The sequence below is a fragment of the Hyperoodon ampullatus genome (genome assembly GCF_949752795.1).
Source record: "Hyperoodon ampullatus genome assembly, chromosome: 18".
In the NCBI taxonomy this organism is placed as follows: Eukaryota; Metazoa; Chordata; class Mammalia; order Artiodactyla; family Ziphiidae; genus Hyperoodon; species Hyperoodon ampullatus.
Genome location: NC_136931.1, coordinates 29,114,078 through 29,133,377, shown reverse-complemented (window position 1 = coordinate 29,133,377; position 19,300 = coordinate 29,114,078). Strand labels below are relative to the sequence as shown.

The window sequence follows — 19,300 nt, the reverse complement described above, 5'->3', positions numbered from 1 at the left end:
TCTCCCAGATCCAAACAGCAGATCCCCCAGGTGGGCAGCCCCTGGGAACCCGAGAGAGGAAAGAGTTTGGAGACCCAGCCTTGGGGTCAGGGCATCTGGGCACCAACAACTGGCCAGATGCAGGCAGACCTGACTGGAGGGAGTCCAACACCCCAGGGCCCACCTATGCCCCCAGGCGCAGTTCAGGCTGAACAGAGCTTCTCGTTCCCAACTTGCCAGGCTCACTTCTCACTCAGGGCCCTGGTAGTGTCCACTTAGAACCTCTGTCCCTCCTCCTCCTCCCACGGCTGGCTCCTTCTTATAGTCGAGTTTCATCACAAATATCCATTCCAGGTTCAGGGGAACCTTCCCTGGCCACCCAGTCTGAAGTGGCTGCCCCCTTCCACCTCAAGCCCCTGACAACTGATATACAGGCAGGTAGGGGATCCTTGCACCCCGCTGCCCAGACAGCAAATCCAGAGCAGCCTACTCCCAGGAAACACCTTCTCCAGCTGCCTGGCTCACTTTAGCCTAAGGTGAAATAACACAGGAGGAGGTGCCCCAGGGCCTGGAGGCCTTTGCCAGCCAGAAGGACTGTGCCTGACAAACCTGTGCTGCCCCGCAGACCCGTCAGGCGTCTGCCATGGTGCCACCTGCCGGGAGAGGACTGGGCTCCAGCTCCTCTCTGTGTCCAGTGGACTCTCCAGGGAGTCCCCACTCTGCTCTTGGTCTCCCTTCCCAGAGGAGCCTTTCCTGATCTCCTACTTGAGGGCTGTCTCGACCAGGAATCCCACAGAAGAGGAACAGCCACAGAAGCCAAGGGGTCCCGCAGTATAGTCCTTGATATATCATCTTCCTGGCAATTCCCGAGCAATTATCTCTCTATTCAGGATAATAAAATGGAAAAAAAAAAAATCCCCCCGGGAACAACAAACGTTTTCCAAAACTGAAGGAGAAAAGCATTCTGAAGCCACACTGACTGTCTGGGTTATAATCAGGGCAGGAGGTTTTGGGGAAAGAAGACTGGTTGGGAGGTGGGTGTGGCGGTGAACACACATACTCTTGGAAGATCTCGCAGGCTGTGGTTGTGTGTGCCTGCGTGCATGTGTGTTTGTGTAAGGTGTGAGCTGTGGACACATGAGCTTTTGCACTAGGCCTGTCGTCTGGTTAACTGAGATTCAGGCTCCATGCTCTCTCTTTGGCCAAAAGGCAGACAGAAAGACCAAAGGCCTGTGGCCTGTCCCATGTCTGAAGATCATACCAGGCATTTCCTGCTCTGGGCTTTAATGCCTAAGTTGACTAAAGTGAGTTAATACTTGTAAGGTGCTTAGCACAGTGCCTGGCAGCTAGTAGGTGTTCAATACAAGAGAGCTATTTGTATAACCACTGTGGCCATTATCATTAAAAATGAATGAAGCCCTGTAACTTGTCTGGCTACCTGTAACCTGTCTTGGCTACTTCTGATGATCTGAGTTGCTCTTTGCTGACTGGTTTCTCCAGCTCCACTCCTACTGTGCTCGTTCCTGTATCCCCAGCAAGGCCTGGTACACTGTACTCTCAGTGAATACTTAGTGGAAACAAGACTGAAGAACTCAGTGCCCCTGGTTCTGCAGGCCCTGGCTCTATGACCAAATCCAAAGCTGGTCCCTGGGGAGAAGTACTTCCTCTGCAGAACCAGCTTCCAGACTCAGCCTTGCAGAGGGGCAGCGCCCGGCTTCCCCACCCCAGGCTGGTCTTGGACACACTCTCAGTCACCCAGTTCCCATCTTCCGGGAGGAGGCAATGCCTGAGCTGGGATGACTCTGTCGCATGGAATTAGGATTTTGTGCATAAAATATTGAATTTTACATTTAAAGCTATCTGTCACAGATGATTTATCAGACCCAGAGAAGGTGCGGATAGTTTTCCTCTGTGAGGGAGGTGACTTTTTAGCCAAGACAGGATATATACACGATGTATAACCAAACCACGCAGTAATCGGAGATTAACGCTCTCCGTCCAGAGGCTCCAAGGAGGGGCCCAGGTGCTCGGAGGCCTCTACCTGCTCCCCTCCTCACGCTCCAGGTCACAGGAAGGGGATCGCTGGGATTCAGGGTCCCACCAGGAGATGAAGAGTCCCTTTTAGATAACTTATCTGAGGCTGTTTTCCCTCCCTCCCTTCCTCCCCCCCCCCACCTTTTATTTGGCTTTGCCAGTATAGCTGTGTAAGGTTCAGTCTTACAGTTAACACAAATGTTTGCAAAAAAGAGGCTTTTACAACTTATTCCATTCACCACTTATCAGATGCCTGGAAACTCAACTGAAAAACTGTCCCTGTTCTAGGATGTTGACCTCCTACAGGAAGGAGAGCCTCTTCGGTCCTCAGACTCACCTCGGAGGGGCAGAAAACACAACCCATGGGGCAAAGGAGGGAAGAGACTGAATTCAAATGGCTGCCCCACCCCCCAACAAGGTAAGGAGAGCTCTCCTAAGGAGGGAAGACTGTGGCCAGGTGGGGCTTGTTTTGTCTAAGAAATATTTTTTCTGTTCAAGTTAATTGCCCAAGGGCATGTACTTGGACAATGTTGTGAGAGTCCCAGTTTAGGGCAGTCACCAACCCTTTCTCATCTGCAAAATAAACCCTGGAATTCTATGGCTGTTGTCTCCTTGGCGATTGTGCTGTGGCGGTTTGTCACCAGAGTCCCTGTTTGACTGTATTGGCCAGGTCAACTGGTACACTGGTGGGTGACACAGCACAGTCTCGTCCTGTCCCTGCACGGCAGCCTGGCCTTATAAAGAGGACGCAGCTGGTACCAGAGACGGCCCTCTCCTCCCCGTGTGCATGGGCGCAGCAGCCTACCTTTCTCTCCTTGTCACCGTATTCGATGCCCAAAGTGTCCATGGCCCGGACGATGGCTGCCAGGGACTGGATGGTGTTGCTGTAGACAACGGGCTTGTACTGTTTCACGTCTTCTCCAGAGAAGCCATCTTCGTGGATGATCCTAGAGCAAAACCACACACAGCATGCCTGATGAGTGCGCTGTCCACACCTGGCACCAAGCGTGCTGGGCATGTGAAGCCCCACACCAGCCAACCTCCCGGCTTAGCTGGCTGAGGGCCGAGCCCAGCTCGGATGCTGAATTACTGAGCTGCTGTGATAAAACCACAAAATCTGAAGGAAAAATCAAACTAGATTACTGAAAATTAATCTGAAAAACAGAACAGTGGAAAAAAGAAATGCAGCCTTTTTACATTCCCTATGTACAGTGAAAGAAAGATCAGTCAAGGGGTTGACAATACTTTAAAGCACTTAGAACACACACTAAGCGCTCGATAAATGTTCGCCATTAGTATTTTTAAGCAAAGCTCAGGGTTTTAACTTAAATATCCAGTTAGGAGTATACTGCTGAAGACCCCTGTGAGAAGCCTGCAAACGAAGAATACATGTTTTCTTTCGCAGAAAACTTACGCTGCTTTTAATGAAGGGAAGAGCACTCACTTAAAACCTTCCTTTTTGACCAGAGAAAAGCCAACAGAAGGAGTTGCCCACTCCCCATCCTCAGCTGGGATGTGACCACTGTGTCACCCTTATTCTGATGGCTCTGAACATGACATGGAGGACACGAAGGCGACACGGCAGTTCTCAGAGGCCATGCGATACTCCCTGCCCTCCTGTTCTCAGGTTCCTCTGGGGTCAGGGCTGAGGCTAGACATGCCTTGAGGTCCCTGTTCCCTGCAGATGGCGGCCGCTCAGTGAACGCCTGCTGCCGACAAGGGTCTGGGGAGGAGAGAGAACTAGAGAGGGGGTAAAGCCAAGACTTTGCAAGAATCCTCTCATGGTTGAGGTAATTAAGAAAGGACAAATGGATTTCAAGACTAACATCCAACATTAGTCATCCCCCGTGCAAACTCTCCTGTGGTCATGTTTTTCAGTCCAAGACTGAACGCTACCTGTAACATGTACATCCACCTGTATAGTAGCTCAGACCTCCATTTCCACCTCCACAGCCCCTCTCCAGCTGTTCACGTCCGTCAGTACAGGAGAAAACTGCTAACAAGTTTTCTTTCTTTGTATAAACAGTTTTACTGAGATATAGTTCACAGACCACACAATCCACCCATGGAAAGCGTGTGATTCAGTACTTCTTAGTATATTCACAAGGTTGGGCAATGGTCACCACAGGCTAATTTTAGACCATTTCTGTCCTCTCCAAAAGAAATCCTGTACCCATTAGCAGTCCCTCCCCATCCCCTACCCCAGCAGTAAGCAAACACTCATCTGATCTGCCTTCTGTTTTTATAAATTTGCCTATTCTGGACATTTCACATAAAGGCAATCACACAAGGTGTCATCTTTTGTGACTAGTTTCTTTCACTTGGCATGTTCATCCATGTTGTAGCATGCATCAGTACTCCCTTTCTTTTTATTGCCAAACTAGATTCCATGTACAGATATACCACGTTTTACTTATCCATTTGTCAGTTGATGGACACTAATGATTCCTGTTATAAAATATGACTTGGTGCTGGGTTGTGAGTCTTTATCCTGAGTTTCTCTAAGAAGCAGATCAAAATGACCCTATTGCCTTTTCACTGACTTTTATTAGCCCTAACTCCGTTTTTGTACAAGTTTCTTGAGTGTACACCCAGTCTGAGGCATTGGTGTACAACCACGGGGGATCTCAAAGGGAATTGTTAGTTTCCACTGTAAACAGCCAGAAAACTGGACAAAATACATTAAACAAGTGGTTTCAGACACTGGAGAACAGGCAGCAAAGGACCGTGATCCGGAACAGAAAGGAAGCAAAGCGTGGTGAGTCCTATGATTGCCTTGGCTTTCTGCCTGGAGGCGTCTACCAGACCTCAGTGCAGGGAGGTAGGACCCAAGCAGAGCACAGGGGTCTTACTGAGCTGATGGGATAAAGATAAAAGTTCAGGAAAGCTGTGGGGACTGGGAATTGAGGGGCAGAGTACCAGAGAGAAAAGTGCAGAGAGAGAGAGAGAGCTCCAGATATCTGAACAGGGGTCTCCTTGAGTCTTTGGCTGAATAGAGTGAGACTCTACGAGCTCAAGAAACAAGTGTCAGGGAGCTTATAAGGTGAACACCTCCCAGAGCTGGCCCAAGGCTGGGAGATGCTCAAGTTCCGACTAACCAGAGTGGAGAGCTGACACCTAGGGCATTTGGCAGGAACCCCAGAAGGCTCACGCCATGGTAGTAGGGCTAAACTAGCCCTAGAGTAAAGGCTACATTAGACCTGCCCTGACAAAACTGAAAAACGGGCCTTAAAAAAGCAAACTGACCCACAAGTAACTGAACTGCCTGACAATAAAATCTAACACTCTTTAAATGAGGACAACAAAATCCAGACACTTAATAATATCCAGCATCCAATAAAAAATTTCTGGGGGCTTCCCTGGTGGCGCAGTGGTTGAGAGTCTGCCTGCCGATGCAGGGGACGTGAGCTCGTACCCCGATCCGGGAAGATCCCACATGCTGCAGAGCGGCTGGGCCCGTGAGCCATGGCCGCTGGGCCTGTGTGTCCGGAGCCTGTGCTCTGCAACGGGAGAGGCCACAACAGTGAGAGGCCAGTATACCACAAAAAAATAATAATAATAATAAATAAATAAATAAATAAATAAATAAATTCATTCATTCATTCTGGATATGCAAAGGAGGAGGAAAGTGTGACCCATAACCAGGAGAAAAATCAGTCAACAGAAGCAGACCCAGAAGTGACAGAGATGATGGGATTAACAAATAAGACCTCAAAAACACCTATTTAAAATATTTTCAAGAAATTAAAGGAAAACATGAGTATAATGAGTAAAGAAATGGAAGGTAAAAAAGAACAAAATGAAGTATCTAAAGATGAAAATACAATATCCGAGATAAAAATTTCACTGTAGGGGATTAACAGCAGATTTAGACACACAGAAGATTAGTGAACTTGAAGACACAGATACAGAAACCATCCAAACTGAAGCAAAGAGAGGAAAAAGGCTGAAAACTTATTACATAGAAGTAAAATTTATATAATAGCACAAAGGATGGGAGGGGTAAGATGGAAATATACTGTTGAAAAATTCTTGTATTATACATGACGTAGCATAATATTACTTGAAAGTAAAGCATGATAAGTTAAGGTACATATTGTAAACTCTAGAACCATCACTAAAAAAGTCTCCAAGACCAGACTCCCCTCAGAGGGTGACCTCTGGGTGACCTGAGAGGTGCAGCCTGGATTTACTGGTCCCCATGACACACTCTCCCAAGAAGCCAGTGCCATGAGTTTCTCATGCTTCGTTCTGGACCAGCAGGCCTTGCCACTCTCCTGGGAATACTCTCTAGACCCTCTACAGGATTTCCTTCCACTAGGGGATGGGACTATCATTTTTCACACCTGTTAGTATTAATTCTTTATACCACCTAACAAGGTAGGGAGGGTAGGATTTTATTATACCGATCTCTAGAAAAGGAGACTGAGCGAGACTGAGTAACTGGCCTAATGGCTGTCAGCAGGCAGGGAGAGAGCCACGTGCAGGAGCAGCACCCAGGTCTCTGAGCACACAGTCCTTTCTGCCACCCCTCAAGCCTCAGACTGGACTAGGCAGAACACTGCCTGGAAGGTCTCACTGGTGCCTGGGGTGGCCCAAGATAGAGAAGCTTCATTTGGGGTTTACAAAAATGATGCAGTTTGGCCAAAAATTGCTCAAATCATGATTACTGGTTGCAAAACTTGTTCAAACTGGCTTATATTAGCTTAAAACTGGGTTTTCTGCTTCAGGGTAGAATTTTACACCTTCCCTTCCCTCTGACTACAAAGTAGTAAGTACTCAACCATAGAAAAGTTGCACCATACAGAACAACACCAAAAATAAATAAATGTTCATAATTCTGCCATTCAGAGAAAAAGGCTGGATTTTTTTAGTGTTAAGTCCTTCAGTATTTCTTTCATGCCCCATTCTTCTCTGCTTCCTAACCCCTCACCCCAGCATTGATTTCAGTCATATATCCTTATAAGTATCACTTAAGGCCCCTTTATTTTCTATTTCCCATCTCATTCCGGAGAGTGGTCAGAGCTTAGGAGTCAGAAAGACGGGGTCGCCAGCTCCATCACTGATGAGCTGTGTGTTCCTGGCAAAGGATTTAACCCCTCGGGCCTTGGTTTCCTCAGCCTCAAGGAACTGCTGTGAGGAATAAATGTAAAGTGCCTATTGTATAGTAAGTATATAATATATAGTAGCTGTTAGTGATAATATCTTCATTCTAAAGTCAAAATCCCCCAAATAGAATTTCCTTCACTGGTGGTACAAAAGAAGCAGAATCATAACAGCCGCTCATGTTTGAGGGTTTAGTCTTTGTGTTAAGTGCTTTACATGCACTATCTCGTCTAATCTTCAAAACAAACCTAGGAGATAAATTTATCTTCTCTTGACAGATAGAGGAAACTGAGGCTCAAAGAGATTAACCCAGTTACCCGAGGTCACACAGCTGGTAAGTGTGACAATGGCATTCGAGGTCGTGCTTGTGCCCACCAGGTGGATGCTGACAGGCAGGACTGCTTCTTCTGTTGGGATCCCTATATCTAGGTTCCCAGAGAACCCAGAGATTTCCCATACAAAGTGAGCATCAAAACATCTCCTATAATATCAGCCCAAGGAGTACGGGGCAAGGAAAGGAGGTGTTTGGTTAGGGGTTGGAGAGGCAGCGCAGGGGAGTCTGGTTTCTGGTTTCTTGTGACAGCCCAGGTTTGAGCCCTGGAGGAGACCTGGCCAGGATTTGGAAAGCAGGAGTGAGGCTGCATGTGGCATCTCTGACATCTCACACTGCAGCAGCCCCAGACAAACCAAGCTTCATCTACATAGTTGAGTGACAGAGTGCAAAATCAAGTCCCAGAAACATCATCTGAGCCACTGGATCCAGCTATTCCTGAAGCTAACCCTATCCCTACACTTCTGAGTGATATGAGTCAAACAACTCCCTCTTATTTCTGCATAAGCTAATCTGATTTGGGTTTCTGTCACTTACAACCAATACAGTCATGACTAAAACATGTTTCATACCTTGTGAGACCATTTCCTAGTGCACTTATTTATTAACTTTCTGTCTTTACCACCAGCCTGTCAGTCCCTGGAGGTCAGGCACCACATCTCATCCATCTCAGTTCCTGCTCTCCATAACAACTGGCACAGGGCTAGGCTCTGAATAGTACTCAGGGGAAGTGGGACATAACTACATGAACCAGGATTACACTGATGCACAAGACCCACCCCTCTCCAAGGAGCTCACTAAAGGAGGCAGACATGAGAGAGAGAGAGAGAGAGTGAGTGTGTGTGTGTGTGTGTGTGTGTGTGTGTTGGGGTGGGAACTCACCAGATTTCCTATGTCTTCAGAGCCAGGGTAGCAAAGGAGGGTCAAGCTAGATGCTGTGTTGGTGCCCACCCCAAACTGAGGGACTCAGAGGGGTGTGGGTTTTCCAAGCTACCAAACCAGAAGAAAACTGGGGAGCAAGCAAGGCTGATTCTGCAGCCTTGAGTGTTTGATTTTGGACAGGAGCCACCAGCTGGACTCTGGAAACCTGGCAACACAATTGAGGGAGAAGATCCCAAGTGGAAATGGGGAGGGAGAGGGAGGGTAGCAGCCAAGCCCGCTGGAGCAGGTCTCAGCTTTCTGGGAAGAGGCAATCAAGGAGGGACCCCACTCCCCCCACCACCACCCCTGCCACCTCCCCTATCCCAGCTCCTCTCTCTGATGCCTTGGAGACCCTGCAGGGGGCCTGGGCTGGGGCTCCCTTTGCTCTCTGCTTCCCCTTCTCAGTGCAGGACTGCACTCCGCTGCAGTGAGACTCCCCAGGCACAGTGGCCTTATATGGTCACAGAACCACAGGCTTAGGAGCTGGAAGGGACCCTGGAGGATCATCCGGCCCAGCAGCCATTCTCCCTCTCTGAATCACGATGCTTCTGACACTGTGACAGACGCACCAACACACACACAGTTTTACCCCCCATTTCTGGAGGTTCACAAACGCACAGGCTCTAAGCTGCTGGAACACATGATTTTTCACTCCATCTCCATGGTGGATTAAATGCCCCTCCTCTGCTTCCTTTTATCAGCACCCTTTCCCTGGCACCAGGACCATCTCTCCATCCTCCACAATAATCCCTTTAAGAGTTTAGATTAAGGGGGTGCTTTTGGAGTCAGACTTGAGACGTGTGACTGGGCAATTTCCTTAACTGCTTGGTGCTTCAGTTTCCTCAACTTTCCATGGAGATGGGCCTAGTAATTAACAGTGGCTACGCTCACTGGGCCACGGTATGTAAAGAAGAGGGCCTGGCACAGGAAGCACTCAATCAGCTCAGCTGTTATGATGACTGTTATTGATATTATTGCATTTGCTAAGTGGAGCCAGGGGAGAAAGTACAGGGTGCTGGGTGTCCGGTGTCTGTCCTCTTGAGGACAGGAAGTGACCCGGGGCCATGGAGCAGCAGGGAGGCCGGACACCATGGGCAGACCCCTTCCGCCCCCCGGAGGAGGAGAAGCAGGGCTCACAGCCACAGGAAGGAAGACGGGGCGGAGAGAGGGCGCATGGCCCAGACTGGAGCACAGGATCCGTGCATTTACCTAACAAACATCACAGGAGCAGCAGCGGGTCGAAAAGCTAAATTTCCTGATTTGGGGGCCGCTTAATGAGGTTATAAAATGTGTTTCTCATCACATGTGGGCTGCCTGGGTTAGGGTCAGTGCTCAGGGCTTCACTCGTGTGACCACTGACAACAGTTTCCAGTCGTCGGGGAAACCTGATCAGCAATGTGGCTCTGGCCCTAGAGCCACAGCCCTCCCTAGCGGGGGAAAAAGACCACCCTGGCTTCAGAGAACACAGTTTTAATCAAACAGGCAACAGTGAGATACCAGTGAGTTAATGAGCCACATACCAGCAATTAGGGGCTCCACAGAACCTACCGGAGCAACGGACCCGGACAGGATTGTAAAATGAAAACACCGGTTAGAGTACAACGTGTGCCCCATGCAGCCATTTATATAAAACTAGATTTGTGTGTGATGGTGTTGGTAAGAGGTGGGGGTGTGGAGGGAGAAGGCGGGAGAGAGAAAGGATGACGTGGGAGGATGCTTAACAAAATATCATCAAGATCACTTTTGGATGGTAGCATTCAGTGATTTTTTTTTACTCTCTTATCATGTTTGTTTTGTTTCATTAAAAAAAACGCGCATTTGTTATTTGAAAGGACAACAAATCATGTTCGATGGGAGACAGACTGATGTTTATTAACAGGGGGACCATTTTGGCCGTGAGAGAAGAATCGAGTAACAAGGGGTAAAGTCGTCAATCAATAGGAATTTCCTGACGTGTTTCACTTGGGTTCAGCCTGGTCCCTGCCTTCCCAGGGCTCTCGTTCCAGGTGAGAAAGCTAGTGCTGAGAACATGAGAGTTAACAGTATAAAGTGGCATCTGCCAAGGGCCAAATGAAGGGTATGTGCGTCAGACATGCTGGCTGCCGCCCAACAGCCATTCCCTTCTCACCATGGTGCATTCCCTTCCCTGTCTCCCTTGCAGCTAAGAGTGACCATGTGATCCAGCTCAAGCGAGTAAGACTGAAGGGGAGTTGGCTAGAAATGCCTCTGAGAAAGACTTTCTCTTCTTGTTCCAGTGACAGACCTTTGAGAACAGCTTTCCGGTCCCCTCATTTCTCCACTGCCCCCGTGTCCCTGGCTGTCCCTCTGCCAGCCGTTCCCTGGCTTCTTGCCTTAACATGTGTTTGCATGACGAAGTAAATACTGGAGCCATGGCAGCCATGTTGTGACCGAGAGGTTAAAGGCCACCACCCTAAGGACGGCAGGTCAAAGGGGTATAGGGCATTCCTAGTGACACCGTGCATCTGCCAAATCAGCCATGATACTATCTGATGACAAAGGTCACGCTCCTACCATGATGCTCCCTGCCTGGGTAGGTAACTGTGACTTAGAGAGGACAGACTTGCCTACAGTCACATGGTTAGCTTGTGGCAGAGCAGGGACAAAATTTCCAGAGGCCCTTCCACTGTGTCATAGACCTCTCATCTACCTTAGTGCACCCCTGAGATGGGGGGGTGATGGGTGATACCAGGTAAGAAAAACATCTAACAATTGCAAAACAGAAAGATTTTTTTCCACTTCTGTCTTAAAAGCTCTAGTTCCCAATAACTTGGGGGGCTTCTCTGAGGGTATTCTGTAAGCTTCTTCATTCAGCCCCTAATTCAGTCTTCATATATTTTTCAGGTACTGACCATGTGCCAGTTAAGTGCTGGGGATATAAGAGTGAACCGACAGACACGAGCCCTGCCCTCATGGAGCTTGAATATGAAGATGGATATCAAAGAAGTACTTTTACAAATGGTTAAATTATAAGTGGAGTAGGTGCTACCCAAGAAGAAAAACCCAACCAGAAAGAGCTACAAGAGAAGGACCTACAGCAGGGGCCACCTCTCAGGAAGCAGCATTCCAAGTGGAGTGGGAGCAGGCCAGAGAGACAGGGAGGAAGACAGGACTCCAGACTTGGGGGCGGGGCGAGGGCACAGCACAGGCAGAAGCGGCACTGCGGAGAGCCTGCATGGTCTCTGCGTGTCTTCCAGAGCCCCCAGCTGGCACACAGGGTGCCGGGAAATGTGTGCTAAATGAACAGAAGGCACTTCATAGGCTGGCAGGTGGGACTGGAAGCCAGAGAGCCTAGTCAGGAAGGCTGCTCTGGATCTGGTGCTGGTGCAGGTCTGATGTTCCCTCCGGAGGGAGGATTCCACTGAGTCTCATGGAGAAGTACAAATAGTGAGTTAATTCAATGGGGGAAGCATCACAAACACCAGCCAGGCTACGGGCGCTGGCAGGAACAGCAGACCAGCTTGAGGCGGGCACAGCAAAGGGGAGGCACCCGAGGATAATGTGTGCGTGGCGGCGGGGACTGGCCCTGGTGAAACATCCCCTCCTCTCCCTGTTGGGGCTCCGCTGACTCTGTTCTTGTACATATTCTCACTTGATGAAGTCTTGCCTGGTCCCTGGTTTGCTGGATGCCACCAAGGGTGAAGACAAAGCAGGGCAGTCAACAGTGGTCCAGAGGGCACTGTGTGAGCAGGGACAGGCGGTTGGTGACAGGTGGGCATTTCCAGGACCTGCAGCAGCCCATATCCCCCAGGGGACGCTATTCATCCATTTAGTTCATTCTACAAACGGACACTGAGTACCTATTAGGAGCTGGATACACCCTGACTCTCCTACTCACTAACCGTGTGGACCACGGCCAAGTTAACCTTCCTGGGCCCAGGTCTCTCCTCTAGAAAACAGGGATAATGACTGTCCCTCACAGGGCTGTCTGCAGTATTAAAGAATGTGTGGGGAGGGCCTGGCACACAGTTGGGCCCAATAACTGCCAGTCCCTAGTATTAAAGTCACAGACTAATCACAGACTAATCAGTGCCAAAGCAGGGCTAGACCACTCGCCTTGTCTCCCAGGCCACGGGTCCCCCGTGCACCCAGTGCAGCAGTGCCTTGACCTAAATGAGTGAGGGGCTGGGGGCCAGAGGGTACCTATGTTTTGAATGACTGGCTCAGAGACCACCAGCTGCAGGTGTCTTACTAAGTAATTATGCTGGGCCCTTGTTTCTGATTTCCCAGAGTCCCAAGTGAGCAGAGGGACTGAGACCTGGAAGTCCCTCTTGAGAGGCCAGAAGCTTTGCTCTTTTCTAGGCATAAAGGCTGTTTCCTTGACTGGCAGAGCTGGAGCCATCCTCAAGATTACTGCCTCCAGTCCCCACCCGTGGCTTCCTCCTCCTCTCACCCACAAAGCTGACCACTACATGCCAAGTGCCATTCATACAGTACCCAGGAGGCAGTGGGGAACAGAACAGACATAGCCCTGATTTCAAGGGATGCACAGTCTAGTAAACAAACAAGCAAATAATCATACAGTGATAAACACAAAAAGGGGGTGTAGAGTTAGGAGCCTGAAAAGGAGGTGACATGTGAAGCTGAGACCTGAATGATGAGATGGAGTGGATCTTGGATGTATGTGAGGAAGAGCATTTCAGGCACAAAGAACGGCTCGTGCAAAGGTCCTGGGGCACCTTGTGTGTGAGAAGGATGGTGAGGAGCCAGCTGGGCTGGAATGGAGTAAATAACCAGGAGAGTGGAGGGGATGAGGTCAGAGAGAGCAGCGGGGACTTGATCACCCAGCACTAATGCACTACTTATATTTTTTCTTAATACACATTACACAGTCACCTATTAAAATAAACAAAATGTTCATCTGTGTACCACTCTGAACCATCTTGACTTCCAACAGTTCTGCTCTAAGCACGGATCACTTTAAAATAGCAGCTTTCCCTCCTCTTTCCCTGACTTCTCCAGCCCTGCCTGAAAGGACTATTCTTGGAACACTCATAGATTCCAACTCACACAGCTAAGGAAAAAAGAAGAAGAAGAAAAAAAAAAATCAGCCATCATCCCGTCACCTAGAGGGAAGCACCATCCTCATGTTAGTGTAAATTTCAGTTCTTTCACCTGGGAGTCCATATTGTTTCCCCAGAGATGGAATCACACTGTGTGGCTCTGTGTCACCCAGGAGTTGTCACCAGCTGTTTGGGGTCCCATCATCTGAATGCGCCTTGAGTCATGTAGCCAAACCCCTACCAGTGGATGTTGGGGTTGCTTGTGGATGGGAGCTCTTCCCAGCTTCAACTAAGAGCCTACTCCACCCAGTGAAGGCAGAAAGCTACGAAACCTGCACAGAACAAGCCAGAAGCTGGACAACTCCTGCCTCACAGGCCGGGCTAGACTGAAGCACGTGGGCACAAATGGGATCTTTCGGCTATTTGAAAAGAAGGCACGAAAGACTCGATTTGAAACCCAGCTGTTTAATTGTGGGGTGAAGTTGTATGGTATGAGAAAAGTTATTTAAAAAATAAGATCCCTTAGTGATTCATACTATATTTAGAACCTGATATTCTAATGTAGAATAATATAGAATAGGAGGGTATTTAAAAAGAATAGTGTCAGGCAGACCAATTCCCCAGGGGAATGACTGGTACAAAACAAGGGGTATGTCCTATTGACAGTGACTTGCAGAAATCTGTTATAAAGATGCCATTTTTAATGAGGGGAAACTCAGGCCAGAAGCAAAGATGTCAGCTGCCAACTGTCACCAGATGGAGCCGGGGCGAGGCCAGGACATGTCGTGATTCCAGTACACAGCCTCTGCTGCCATTATCTGGAAAACAGTGTGGACCTTGCCCTTTCTCAAGACTCCCAGTGCTGGGGGGTGGGCGCACGCCGGCTCTCATTCCACGGGGGCATGATGCTCTGAGCACTGCCTTCTCAGGCTCTGTTCCTTTTTCTCTTCTCAGTAGGGTGGATGGTCTGATTCCTGGGACCCCAGCCTTGGATTAGAGACATCATGCCTTGGACTTGGAGACAGAAGACCTAGGTTCTTACGCAGTTTGGCCACTGAGAAGCATTGGAACCCCAAGTGAAGTGGGCAGGAAAAGGTCCCCGAGAGCCGGGGCCGCTGGCCAGCCCCTCTTAGGTCAGCAGCACTAGCCTTGGCCTGGGGCTCCACCTTGGGGTTAGAGGAAATCCTTCAAGGCAGCTCTGCCAGCCTCCTGTGAGGATACCCTCGGCCTCCTAACCCACCCTCAGATTTCAGCCACTGGCTCTTCCCATGCTAGTGTTTTGAGAAAAATACTGGCATTTCCTGTGGCAGCTTCTACCCCAGTTTTGTCACTCAGGAGACCTGGGGTCTGGCCTTGTCTCTGTCACCGAGCAGCTGCAGTGAGTCACTGGGACTTCGGATTCATTTCCTGTGTGTTTTGCCCAGCCTCTCGGACGGGTCAGGTGCCAGCTTCGGGCCTGGGTTGTGTCAGCTCCCTGTGGTCACCCTGCTTCACTCAGCTTAACCAAGCTCAGTGGTCATCTTTATGTCTTTTGGGGGTATAACAGATCACAAAACGTGGGGACAAGCAATCAAAGGGGCTCTTGGTGGACCAAGGATTGAGGAGATCTGAAATAGAGGCCTGCATCCCTCACTGAATTCAAGGTCTGCTCAGATGTCACCTCCTCAGACCACTCTGGCTAAAACAGGCCCTCCATCATCCTCTGTCTTTATCTTGCCTTATTTTCCTTCAAAAGAGTTATCACCGCCTGACATAAATATATGTATTTACTTGTATACTGTTTCTCCTTCAAAACAGTTATCACCACCTGATATAAATATAGATTTACGTGTATCTTATCTGTTTCCCCACATACCAATGAGCTCCATGAGGGTAGGGCCCCCGTTTGTCTCACTGACCACAGCACCCTAAGCAGTGCCGGGCACACAGTGAAGGATCAATAAACGCTGGTTGAACAGCTGAACAAAACAGGTGATTGCTCAGGACCTCATCAGCTCTAAAATGGTGGTTCCACACATGACTCGCTTCTGCAAAGGTAGGCAGCTTTTAAATTGTGAGCCTGGAAACATGGGTCCCTCCCTGGCCCGACACCACCTCATACCCCTTGCTGATCCCAGATCCACCAATGGCGCTGAACAGCCTCCTGCCTGAAGGCCCAGGATCTGTGGCCTTTTCCTTAGTGGTTTACCAGGATCCCCCCCACCTTACCAGCGCCGGTCCACCCGCAAACCCCCTCCCCCTTAACCCTAACATCCTGCTTCTCGTAGGTTTTCTAAGGGTGAGGACATGCAGACACCTTATATGGCCCACTCCATGTCACTTCTTGGAAAATCCAAACCTGTGTTTTGAAATCCAACTGTTAAAATCATTGGTTGTGTTGCAAAGACACGACAGAGAGCTTTATGGCTCCCGAGCCCATTTTACAATGCCTTATGTAAAGACGTGAGCTTTCGTTAAACACAGTATAAAAGCCAGTGAATGAGGCAAATTGGTTCAGTGTCGATTTTCCTGACTGAATCTAAGTAACATTTCTGGTTTCCCATCTGCCTGATTAGGGCAGCTGCTAGATTGCCCTTTCTTCCTCCACTGACATAATGAAATGAAGTATTCTTATTAGTGCGTTATGTTTAATATATGGATAATATTATACACCAGGGGGCAGTTTGCACAGCTTTTTGATTCTATTTTGTGGAGAAAGCATGAGTGAGCCTGCAGCACTTTGCTCCTCTTGTTCAATCCTTGGGAAAACAACCCTTCGTGCCTCCAGTATGTTTGCTCATCATTTATGACCCCGCTCATTAGCCCCTGGGTATGTTCTCATGAACCCCAGGAAACAGAGCAAAGACCACTAGAGCCTGCTATTGCTGGTAGACAGCTCACACAACAGAAAGTCACCAACTTGAGCCACCTAAAACATCTCCCTTTCTGACCCCAGACTGACAAGTCCAAAAAGCTGTCATCTAAGCAGACCAGGTGGGACTCAGAGAGTCTGTGAGAGGGCTCCTCTCTGGGTGGGTTCTTCCTGGATCCCTCACCACTCGCTGTGGGGTGCAGTGGTGACTCACTGCGGAATACGCCTATGAGGGACATTGAGCTTTGTAAACAGCAAATGAGGGCTGCAGTAGTATCTGCTATTTTTGCTTGCCCAGTTCCTATTCTCCCTTCCTTTGGAGAACCATCCTTCCTCCCACTTTGGGGAATCTCCCTATCCCTAGCCTAAGTTCCAGAGGTGAACCCCTGATCCATACCTGGCCAGTCAGTGTAGCACACACCTGGATCCAGCTATGCCTGATGCTAGTATATTCCGAGGCTACTCAGTTACATGAGCCAACGTGTTTCCTTCTGTGCTTCACTCACTCTGAGGCAGGTTTCTGTTCTCAGCAACCAGGAATTTTAATGACTACAGATACACTGCAGAGCCCTTGGGATTTTGTTTGGAAATATGGCAGCAGGACACTGGACTAGCCACAAAGACTTGCTGATGTGAAAGACGGTGCAGTTCCTGCACACAACTGGTACTGTGTTAACTCCTGAGGGCTCTGAGGGCTACAGTACTTCAGGAGAGCCTCTGCTCCAGCCCTACTTCACAGTGACCAAGTCCAGCTGGAGATCACTTTCTCTTTTTTTTTTAATTTTTCTTTCTTTATTTGTGTGTGTTAGTTTCTGCTTTATAACAAAGTGAATCAGTTATACATATACATATGTTCCCATATCTCTTCTCTCTTGTGTCTCCCTCCCTCCCACCCTCCCTATCCCACCCCTCTAGGTGGTCACAAAGCACTGAGCTGATCTCCCTGTGCTATGCGGCTGTTTCCCACTAGCTATCTGTTTTACATTTGGTAGTGTATATATGTCCATGCCATTCTCTCGCTTTGTCACACCTTCCCCTTCCCCATATCCTCAAGTCCATTCTCTAGTAGGTCTGTGTCTTTATTCCTGTCTTACCCCTAGGTTCTTCATGACATTTTTTTTCTTAAATTCCATATATATGTGTTAGCATATGGTATTTGTTTTTCTCTTTCTGCCTTACTTCACTCTGTATGACAGACTCTAGGTCCATCCACCTCATTACAAATAGCTCAATTTCGTTTCTTTTTATGGCTGAGTAACATTCCATTGTATATATGTGCCACATCTTCTTTATCCATTCATTCGATGATGGACACTTAGGTTGTTTCCATCTCTGGGCTACTGTAAATAGAGCTGCAATGAACATTTTGGTACATGACTCTTTTTGAATTATGGTTTTCTCAGGGTATATGCCCAGTACTGGGATTGCTGGGTCATATGGTAGTTCTATTTGTAGCTTTTTAAGGAACCTCCATACTGTTCTCCATAGTGGCTGTACCAATTCACATTCCCACCAGCAGTGCAAGAGTGTGCCCTTTTCTCCACACCCTCTCCAGCATTTATTGTTTCTAGATTTTTTGATGATGGCCATTCTGACTGGTGTGAGATGATATCTCATTGTAGTTTTGATTTGCATTTCTCTAATGATTAATGATGTTGAGCATTCTTTCATGTGTTTGTTGGTAGTCTGTGTATCTTCTTTGGAGAAATGTCTATTTAGGTCTTCTGCCCATTTTTGGATTGGATTGTTTTTTTGTTGAGCTGCAGGAGCTGCTTATAAATTTTGGAGATTAATCCTTTGTCAGTTGCTTCATTTGCAAATATTTTCTCCCATTCTGAGGGTTGTCTTTTGGTCTTGTTTACAGTTTCTTTTGCTGTGCAAAAGCTTTGAAGTTTCATTAGGTCCCATGTGTTTATTTTTGTCTTTATTTCCATTTCTCTAGGAGGTGGGTCATTGCTGTGATTTATGTCATAGAGTGTTCTGCCTATGTTTTCCTCTAAGAATTTGATAGTTTCTGGCCTTACATTTAGGTCCTTAATCCATTTTGAGTTTATTTTCGTGTATGGTGTTAGGGAGTGATCTAATCTCATACTTTTACATGTCCCTGTCCAGTTTTCCCAGCACCACTTATTGAAGAGACTGTCCTTTCTCCACTGTACATTCCTGCCTCCTTTATCAAAGATAAGGTGACCATATGTGCGTGGGTTTAACTCTGGGCTTTCTGTCCTGTTCCATTGATCTTTCAGTTTTTGTGCCAGTACCATACTGTCTTGATTAATGTAGCTTTGTAGTCTGAAGTCAGGGAGTCTGATTCCTCCAGCTCCATTTTTCGTTCTCAAGATTGCTTTGGCTATTCGGGGTCTTTTGTGTTTCCATAAATTGTGAAATTTTTTGTTCTAGTTCTGTGAAAAATGCCAGTTGTAGTTTGATAGGGATTGCATTGAATCTGTAGATTGCTTTGGGTAGTAGAGTCATTTTCACAATGTTGATTCTTCCAATCCAAGAACATGGTATATCTCTCCATCTATTTGTATTATCTTTAATTTCTTTCATCAGTGTCTTATAATTTTCTGCATACAGGTCTTTTGTCTCCTTAGGTAGGTTTATTCCTAGATATTTTATTCTTTTTGTTGCAGTGGTAAATGGGAGTGTTTTCTTGATTTCACTTTCAGATTTTTCATCATTAGTGTATAGGAATGCCAGAGATTTCTGTGCATTAATTTTGTATCCTGCTACTTTACCAAATTCATTGATTAGCTCTAGTAGTTTTCTGGATCATCTCAATACATGCAGAGAAAACTTTCGACAAAATTCAATATCCATTTATGATAAAAACCCTGCAGAAAGTAGGCATAGAGGGAACTTTCCTCAACATAATAAAGGCCATATATGACAAACCCACAGCCAACATCGTCCTCAATGGTGAAAAACTGAAACCATTTCCACTAAGATCAGGAACAAGACAAGGTTGCCCACTCTCACCACTCTTATTCAACAAAGTTTTGGAAGTTTTAGCCACAGCAATCAGAGAAGAAAAGGAAATAAAAGGAATCCAAA

The 19,300-nt window shown here is 47.7% G+C and overlaps 1 protein-coding gene across 2 annotated transcripts in view; it reads right to left on the bottom strand.

The window, feature by feature from the left end:
* The window catches only part of GNAO1 (G protein subunit alpha o1), a gene marked incomplete at both ends in the record, with an annotated part of 171,357 nt that overhangs the window by 80,384 nt on the left and 71,673 nt on the right, over positions 1-19,300 (bottom strand). For both annotated transcript variants that reach the window (XM_079723481.1, XM_079723480.1), the window contains one exon: positions 2,819-2,960. In XM_079723481.1, coding sequence (XP_079579607.1) covers positions 2,819-2,960 — 142 coding nt within the window. The remainder of the gene's footprint in view (positions 1-2,818; positions 2,961-19,300) is intronic.